We start from the raw sequence: 10,089 nt of genomic DNA on the forward strand, positions 1-10,089 counted from the left end.
CGCCACTCATCACTGGTCTACATTTGGACGCTGAACCATTGACCGCAACTCTTTGAGTGCGACCATCCACCCAGTTCCTTATCCATCAAGTGGTCTACCCATCAAATCCATCTCTCCAATTTAGAGAGAAAGATATTGTGGGGGACCATGTCAAAGGCCTTACAGAAGCCCAGATAGACAACATCTGTAGCTCCTCCCTCATCCACTGATGTAGTCACACCACCACAGAAGGCCACTATTTTGGTCAGGAAGGACCCTTGGTGAAGCCATGCTGGCTGTCTTGAATCACCTCCCTGTCCTCTATGTGCCTCAGCATATCTTCTAGGAGGATCTATTCCATGATCTTCCCAAGCGCAGGTTGACAGGTCAGTAGTTCCCAAGATCCTCCTTTCTACCGTTTTTAAAAATGGGTGCAATGTTTCCCTTTTCCTAGTCACCAGGGACTTCACCTGACCACCATGACTTCTCAAATATCATGGAAACTGTCTTGGCAACTACATCAGCTAATTCCCTCAGGACTCTGGGATGCACCTCATCACGTCCCATAGACGTATGTATGCTCAGGTTCCTCAGGTGGTCACGGACCTGATCTTCCCTTACAGTGGGAGGGACTTCGCTCCACCAGTCCCCATCTTGCGGCCCTTCCCCTCAAGAGATGTGAGAAAAGAGACTGCCAGTGAAGACTGAGGCAAAGAAGTTGCTGAGTTGGCCTTCCCGACCCCATCCCTACGTAACCGGCAGCATTCCTATACTCTTCCCAGGATACCTGTCCCTGCTTCCACTGCCTGTGCATTTCCTTCTTGCCCTTTAGCTTGACCACCAGCCCTTTAGCTTGACTCATCCATGCCTGTCTCTTGCCTTCCTTTCCTGATTTCTTACACCTATCAAAGACAAATGTTTTCATAGCAATGCATTACAAAAATGTGGTAATTACTGAATTTTAACCTAATCTGAGAGAAGGCGAGCTGCAGTAGCACCAATAAGCAAAAAAATTCAGTAAGCATCAAGTGGTTCATTCAAACTCTAAACTCTTCTATTTAAGATGAGGTTGGTATAAGCAACATATTATATATTTTTACCGTACAGAATACAGCATAAGCAACAGATTCAGACACATTACTTCCTGAGCAATAAATCTACGATTTTATCTTGCAACATACATTTCTGGTAAGTGTTACACTGCCTTGGTTTCTGAGTGAGATACATCATGCTACCTCTCTAGTGTCCAGAGCATGGAACGTGCTGCAAAGCAGCATCAGCTGGCACAGCACAGAAATTAAAATAACATAAAGGAAAAAACCTCCCCCTCCCTTCCCCCTCAAAAAACCCCAAACAAACAAACGAAAAAACAAACAAACAAAAAAAAAAAGAGGCAGCGTTTCCACAAATTCCATTCACTTGAAAGGGGTGCTGCTAGCATAAGGAATTCTGTCCAGACTTTTCTGCAAGGGAAAGCAGCGAACTGTTTTACCAACTTAGTCTGGCAAGTCTGAAATGCCTGCTGGTGGTTACCCATGCTGCTAAATAAGGATAGTCTGGATGTAAAAGCTTCCGATTTGGCTCTGTGAAGAATTACCCAGAGTCAGTGAGGTTTATTAGCTCAGCAAAAACATTTCACGAATGCAAGAGCTGAGCTATGCAAACAGTGCAGGTACAGCCAAGTAGGAAAAGTTAGAACTAACATGCTCTAAGAGTGCGTGAGACAGACCTTAAAGGGCTGCACGCAGACACAGCTCAGGCCTCCCTGCACGACTGCTGCTGGAAATACAGGAAAGCATAGAAACACCTCAATGTCTAGAGGGAATGAGACCAGATATGACATTACTTCTGTGAGGTTGAAACCAGTCAGCCTTTCAGGATCGAGTTGTTTCCTGCAGAATTACTCAGGTATCACTGCACTATAGCTCACTGAACTCCCAGCACTTCAAGTTCATGGAAAGCTTATTAGGTCTCATCAGCAGGGTGTGAATTTATGGACCCAGTTCAAAATCTGGAAGCGCAGCCATGTAAAACTAAAGACAGTGCAGGAACATCTATACAGCTCACCAGAGGGCAAGATATAACAGAATCTAGGCTGGCTGGCTCCCTACCAAGTATGTTTTATACTGGACTTCTAACTATGCATATTACTATCCCCACCACGCAGTGTATTCCAGACTTCTCAAGTCTTGGGTGTCAGACGTGCAAGTAACACCCAAGTTTCCTTGTCAGTCCAAAACAAAGGCACTGAAGACACCTTCTGCCAGCCAAAAAATCCCATTTAATTTCAAATTACAGAATACAGAAGATGGTTCCTTTACATTTGTTACTTTATCAAACAGCTCAGCAGAACATGCTCTAGATTTCTGTATTTAAAAGTTAAAAGCCTTGAGTTTTCCAACTGGATCATTCACAATACACAGTGCTAAAGCTCCCTCTGCTGTCTGCATAGAGCAGTTAAGTTTTATACTTCGTTGTACTCATCACACAAAGATAAATGTGAGATGTGGATATTGGCCACAATTAAAAACCAATCAGGTAAAGAAGTCTGCTCAGAAAATTTTAGATCCCTGAGAGTCAGACAAAACACACTGAGGAGTAAAAGAACAAAAAGTATACATTTCTTTTAGCACAAAACGGAACCTTTCCATGCAACGAAAACTTAAATTCAGAATTAAGGCAAAATGTTAACCTATTAATGGCAGCAGGATCATTTAAAAATATTTTTAATATCTTCTTACAAACTACTCTGAAGTGCTAATTAATATATAAAGGCACAAGGAAAAAAAATATCTACAGTCTTTTCTTTATACACTATTTTAAAGTTACTTACACAGTACTACTCTATTCAGCTCAGCATAACCACTCACAGCCTTAAAACTCCACAAATCATCAGACGTTCTGCAAGAAGATGGCCACAACATGTATTCAAAATACCTTTTCTATATTAAAAGTGGAACTTTTTTTTTTTTTTAAGTAATTTTTTAAAAATTTAAATGCTTCTAATCTGGAAATAAATTTCTGGGGAATTTTGAGTTTGTACACAGGTTTTAGTCAAGCCATATATACTTCCAAGTAAGAGTTAATAGAAAATTAACACATAAAAATGAATAATCTAAAAGTGGTTTTAGGGCGAAATACAAATTTGAGAACCATCTCTATCATGCCTAAATTACTAAAAGATCTGTTCTACTCTGCTAAGAAACTTAAAAGTCTGCATTATATTTTACTAAAGAAACTGATTTTTTTTTCAGGTGACTATTTCTTAAACAGTTTGACAAATATTCATGATATTCAAAACCAGTAACTTTTAGGCAAAGGTCATACCTGTACCATGGATAAATAAAGTTTTCCAGCACCAACTCAAGCACCTGTGCAGAACAAAGACAACCATGTTACAAAATAAAGTTTACTGTAAATCCTTGTTAGAAGAGTTAAAAACACAAACACCTTCCAAAACTCATAGAACATAATTCGTGTTTCATATTCATAATTCATGAAAATTTGGGTTAATCAGGAGGAACCTCGCTGTTGGCAGCCACGTAACAGGCACACCCTGGTTCAGCTTGGCTTTCAACATCACAGCAGGAAGAGAAGCAGGAGAGGGGACAGTCCCTGTTCAATCAGTAGGCTGCCACCACCACGCACACAAGGCGTAACACAAGCTGGACGGCAGGTTTGGCACCTCTCCTTACACCTACACAAAAGTTTCAAGTAACTGTTACAGTCCTTGCAAAAAGAAAACTTATGAAGGGAAGGGGAAATTTCAGACAGTGCCAAAAAAAAAAAAAAAAATAAAAAAACAAAAACAAACCACGAGGAAGGAGATGGAAGGATGAAATAAATCTTACTGAGATTTCTCCTCCTTCATTAGAACCCCGTACTACCTTCTTCTGTCGCAATCTATCCTTTAACGTGAATCACTGCTTTAGAGATCAGTTTGTTCCTGGCAGCATCAATGCTGACCAGGGTAGTAAGAGAGAATATATGTGTTGCTATGTGAGGCTGCTGTGTGGTATTCTACAGAAGGAAAGGTTTTACAAAAGAAGTCACTGTGTTCAAAGGAAAGATGTAAAATCTGTTTGAAGGGAAAGCTGAATGTAACAGCTGATATACAAGTGTCATTTATGAGAATAAGTATTACTCTTTTTATAAGATTTGCTGCTGCACTCATTCACACTGCGTGCTCTGCAAGAATTCAGGACTTGCTAAATTTATACCATCTTTAGAGCACTACATGCCTCTGCTCTACTCATGATTATAAAAGAATGCTCAGGAAGAGACATACAACAGCCTTTTTAATTCCTCTCAATTCTTCAGACTCAACCAGCTGATGAACACTCTCTTCCTGTCTTCACTACTAAGAATACTGCCTACACAAATTTTATAAGATAGGCTCCCTTTTGCAATTGTTCCATTTCAGTGATTTTCCTCCCTTTGTTTTTAAGGGTGAAGGAAAAATTTTGTTCCTTCACCCTCTCTCTGATGGGATGTTTTCCAGTTTGGGATAACTTCAGATGTCTGCGTTGTGGACCATACAAAGTCATCAGTGTATTTTCTCCTGCCCCTATGTGCTACAGCAGTAATAGATCTTGAAATTGTAATATGATCGTGTATTGATGAGGGATGGGTAAGCTAAATGTCACCTTCCCACAAATCTTATATTTCCATTAAAAGCAGGGTGGAAGGGTGAGGGGAGATGACAATAGATGCTTTACTTCCCAGGCCAGAAGAGGGCAAGAAATCCCAGCAAATCTTCTTTGGAAGTTAAATCTTCACACAACAGGAGGGAGATCATATACCAGCTCCACTCAGCAAACACAGACCATTGGCCTTAAAAGCAATAGATCAAACTACCCAAAACAATTTCCCTGATGCCCTCCATAGCACTGCCAGTATATAAACCACCATTTCACTCTTGCAGGTATTGCAACATTATTTTTGTTGATTCAGAGTTTCTAACAAAATAAATCTCTTTCAGGGCTCAAACAGCAGACCCTTTCAAAAGAGTGCCTTTCAAAAGGAAAGGCTTACAAAAAAGTCCATACTGTGCATCTGTCTGTTAAAGGATCCCTTTTCTTTCTTCTTCCACTTTTGCTATGCTCCCCATCAAGAGCAACAACAGCAGACCATCTTCTGTTTGGAGTAGAAAGTGCACTTGGACAGGAATGCGCCACTGCAATTTCAGTTCATCAGATGGCTAACAGCTCATTGGCACTCTCTTCACCTACCGTCCAGAGGCTTCTAAAGCCTCTAGAAGAATTGTTTCCAACAGTGAGAGATCTCATTCTTACCGCTAGCTAAGCCAAACACATAGTTCTGAGAATCATCTTCTTGTGGTTATTAAATCAGCAAGGAAAGCAGAAAAGATGTGAGACCTTATGACCCATCCCACTCTGGAGAAGGTCTCCTTGAGATTCATCCCATGTTTGTAGTAACTGACTGAACCAGACTTGCCAGTGTTTGTCTTGTCATCTCCTGCTTCCACAGCCACACTGTACGGGCGGGCCTTACAGCAATGCTTACACAGGACACCGCTGTGCAGATAAACCCACCAGCCAAAGACCCAGAGGCAGAATGCACAGAGACAGACAGGTAACTCAAAACACACTTGTAAATCCCACGTATGGCTGGTCCCAATATCAGAGGTGTTCATCAGTAGGATGTCCTACTAGATGTCAAGTTCTCTATACAGCCTTAACGAAAAATGCCTTGATCCTGGACATGCAGGAAGCAGTTCCTATTTGCACACTTACTAAACACGCGGCACGGCAGACACACTTACATACAACGCTCCATTGCAGCGAGGTGCTGCGCTGAAGCTAGAAGAGAGCCATGGTGTGAAATCATCCATGCTGCAAAGCACAAGCACTCAAGGAATACTAGGTGATTGACCACCAGCAACTGGAGTTCAAGGCATATGGTCCCTACAGGTTTCTCATGAACTGTATAAACCTTCCAGATTATATTAGTATCACTCTGTAAGTTGGAAAAAAAGCTGTCGCATCATCCACCGCACTTCTGTAAAGCACTAGGAAAGCAGGACATGTGTACCCACTTCCAGTCTAGCAACACCAACACCATTCAAGCTCAATTACTCACACTATGCACACATGCCAACCGAGTAGATAGGACATCTCAAAAAATGACAGTTAATGACAATTTCCTTCTCTGTGAAGTATTATTCTCCAGTTTTAAACACAAATGATGAGTCATTTCATTTAAAGCCTACCTATTTTTCAAGCATTTTCCGAAATGTTCTACTATGTGTGAGCAGTTCTGAATTGGAAAGAGATTACAAGTGTAAAACCAAATGCAGCAGGTAGCAATATAAGCACCAACCGAAGAAAAAAAAAAACCACAAGAAATTATTTTCTAGCATGCACTGCAACACTGCAAGTGAGTCTCTACTGCTGCTGGGATAAGCTGCCTGTGCACTGCCACAGAACAGACCCCAGTTGTCAGGAGGAGGAACTGTAGTGCTGAGTGATTAATGATTCAGTAGCAGGTCAGAACCACTAGGCCAAATTCATTTGGAAAGCGGCAAGGATATGGCAAGTGAACCACAAAGACAATTTGAAAAACCTTGAAAGACTGCGGAGCTAGACAGCCGAGACCATTTTCTGAGGGTCTAACAAGCGATTCCCAATAAGAAAGCATGCAGGCTACTGTGCTGCTACAAGAATTCAGTCCTGGTAAGACACGCTTTCAGATTGTCCACTTCTTACTTTTAGGGAAGAGAAAAAAAAAAAAAGAAAAGATATAATTCTGGTCCCATAATCGAGTCAAGAACCTGAGTACCTAAGAATTAAAGAAAAATTTGTAAGATAGCACCTTGATCCACTAAGATATTTATTTTGTGAAGCTCATCAAGAGTAACAGAGCAGCTTTCCATTTCCTTGCAACTGTCCCTCACGCAGCAAAAATGAGATTGCAGGTAAAGAGCTGAGTTCATTAACTGAATAAAATAATTCAATTCTCCTTTATACAATTTATAAAGCCTAAAATTATATATAACATAAAAATGACCAATAGAAATCACATCCTAATCCAAAAAGAAACTAACATAAAGCACTGCAGATCAAAAACTGGAAATAAAATCACGCTTAGGTCACTGAACTGCTCTTGCACAGGATAGAGACCAAATCATCAAATAATGACAGACACATGGTTGGGGCAGTTTAGAGTTCAACAATAACAACAACGATAAATGAAGGGAGATAGAAAAGTCCAAGCAGAGGTTTTTCTTATTCTGTACTATGTACAGCAGTTAGATAACCAAAACAAGGCTGCAAAAGATTAAATATATCCAAAGAGAAACAAACTGTTATTGCAGTGCAAGAGAGAAAAAATCGATTTGTCAGAAAAACTTGGATTTTTTTTTCCTGATTCAAGTGTGTATTAAATTATCCTGTAAGCACTTGAAAACACAAGCTTAGAGACTATACAACTGATTCAAATTGGAAACATTTGGAAATGAGAACATCGCCAAAATTCTTCAACCTGCAAAGGAAGAGCTAGAAAATCTAATCCAGAAGAAAAAAAATCCCAGAATTATTCCAAGACTTGAAGAATCTGCTTTTCAGAAGCAAGCTGCACTTTGCACTCCTTTAGAATCTCATTCATCTTAATTCACTTCTCACTGTATCAGCTTCCCTCTAATGTATGACTAACCCACAAAAGAAAACGAGAGCAGTCTTGCCTTCCAACGCGAAGCAGGCTATCCAGTTCCAGGCATGCTGCAACCCCAGAGCAGACAGTCAAGAGGAATACGGTGTGGGCAGAACCCCTTCTACCGTTTTCATCAGTACAGAAGAGATGCAATGGGGAACAGTACAATGAGATTTCTCATTCCAAACAGTATCCAACACAGGTGAAAATGGTAGCTCAGACAACTCGTCTGATGATCATTCTGGCTTACTGCCCCAGACAAGCACAGAACTTGGGTCCAGCCATTCTCTCTAGTTAAGCTCCCAAAGAAAAGAAAGGAATGAGAAACATGACATAGATACACAAAAGCCATGTCTATACTGCTAAATAAAGCAGGGCCAGGGACATGCCACTGAAGTGGAAAAAAAAAAAAAAAAAAGCCAACAAAGAAAAGCCCACAGCACTTTGGTAAAAGCAAAACTACAGCAACAGCAACCAAATACGAAATGCCAATGTGTAGCAGCACATTTTAAAGATCAGTCTTAGAAGTTAACTACGGTATCTACTCGTACCTCTTATGAATTACATACTACAAAAAATTTTCTTAGGATTAAATTCCCATTTAAGCTAAACAGGAAAATTTCCAGTTCTTCAGCATTTATCACATCCTTTGGTAAACTCTCACAGCTATTTCCTGACCAAAATTCTGAAAATATCGCATGCAGAGAAGTGTTGATTTTACATTCTGCTACTAAAACAAGAGGTTTAAAAAAATAAGCCTATTGAAATGATGTTCATCAATGCTGTTATTTTAACACACTTGAGCCCAAACTTATTAAAAACTTAATAGATTAAGTCATTTTAAAACAATAAATGTTTGCTTCTGAAATTGCAGTGAAGTCACTACATTAAACCAAAGGAAGTCAACAAGTTATCTGTGTTTTTTTAAAAAATATTCTTCAATTGTCCATCCCTCTCTTCACTTAAGGTTTTCATCCTTTTACTGCTCTTGCTGTGGGCCGTGCCTGGGACACCATCACGTACAGCTGAATTAAAGCGTTAGCTTATACCACAAATGCCCGCAGCTTTGACTTCGTACATCATGTTGGCGATTGCAAGAACTGACATGAGAGAATCTTCGCACTCCTGACATGTCGATCGTTCATCCTCCTACTACAGAACTCTAAAGTTGCAATTCTAAATAAATAGAGATTCAGCTACCTATATGCCTGCCTATTTTCCTAGCTTTAAAAAAGGACAAAATATTATCTATCAGCTTAGCTGACAGTGTATTTCATCAGTTACCAATCAAGGGTAAAAAAAAAAAACAAACCCAAAGAAAAAATGCTCTTTGGACAGATCTTTTTAAAGAGAAAACAACAAAACAAAATTCCTGAATTACAATCTTATTAAAAAATAGGTATTTATGCTATTCTTTTAGTAAATCCACTATTTTTTTAGAGATTTTGCTACAGCTCTATCTGATGATTTTACATACCTACCATCTTCGTTACAGAAATTCTGTAGCTGAAACAACCACCTCTGAACCTCCACCTCAACAAACTAGCAGACTGAAATCCTTAGCCTTTTGAGAATCGGACATGTTCAATTACAACCGTTCTTTCCTACATACTTCCCGGTTTACGTAGATGTGTCTCTTGTGTTCTAGGCACACTACTGCAGGAACAGTCACACCTGTGTTACCGAGCAGGCCATCTCACCTCTCTCGTCCTTGCATATATTCTTTTGATTTTACTTTTAGAGGAACAAATTAATGTATGCGGGAAGTACATCTGAACTATCTACCAAACCAGAAGAAATATGTCTACGAGATACGTAATAAAAACTCACTGATTTTTCAAGGTACTAAAGAAATTAAGCAGCAATTACCTCTGAAAGTGATGCATCAACCTTGGAAGGCACTTTCAGATCCAACCATGGCTGATAGTTTTCCAGAAGCAAAGTGGGTCTGTAGGAGAGCATGGAGAAGTTGGTGTAACAACATTTAACTGGAAGGTTCCTATTGCTATGTGCAAAATGTAAGAAATACTAAGCTTACTGGTGCCACATATGTTAACTTACCTGTGCCTCTTGCATTTGACCTTGCCACATACAGCACAACTGTGACCGTGGGGAAATAGCTCTGGCAATTCTAATTGCTAAGAGAAGATATTTAGACAAAGTTATTCTTCAAAACCATGACTCTCTTAATATACTGATATATTTGTGAGTTTCCTTTTAGAGTACACAATTACAGAGAACTGAACAGCGTGAAGACAAAGTTTTCTCCCAGCAGGAAAACAAGATAACATGGCATAGTATGAGAAACAACCGGACGAAACAAAAAAAATCGCTTCTGCTAAAAAAAAGTTTGAGGGGATAGATACCCTTTTACATCTCCACTCATCTCCCCACACATCACTTGATCCAGTAACAGATTAGCTGGTTTCTCTACAAAGC

The 10,089-nt window shown here is 39.8% G+C and overlaps 1 protein-coding gene across 1 annotated transcript in view; it reads right to left on the reverse strand.

The window, feature by feature from the left end:
* Window positions 1-10,089, reverse strand: part of SNX14 (sorting nexin 14) — a gene marked incomplete at its 5' end in the record, with an annotated part of 48,488 nt that overhangs the window by 37,843 nt on the left and 556 nt on the right. Inside the window, 3 exons of the mRNA XM_010080205.1 lie at window positions 3,307-3,350; window positions 9,520-9,598; window positions 9,712-9,788. Coding sequence (XP_010078507.1) covers window positions 3,307-3,350; window positions 9,520-9,598; window positions 9,712-9,788 — 200 coding nt within the window. The remainder of the gene's footprint in view (window positions 1-3,306; window positions 3,351-9,519; window positions 9,599-9,711; window positions 9,789-10,089) is intronic.

The sequence above is a fragment of the Pterocles gutturalis genome, unplaced genomic scaffold (genome assembly GCF_000699245.1).
Source record: "Pterocles gutturalis isolate BGI_N339 unplaced genomic scaffold, ASM69924v1 scaffold4749, whole genome shotgun sequence".
In the NCBI taxonomy this organism is placed as follows: domain Eukaryota; kingdom Metazoa; phylum Chordata; class Aves; order Pterocliformes; family Pteroclidae; genus Pterocles; species Pterocles gutturalis.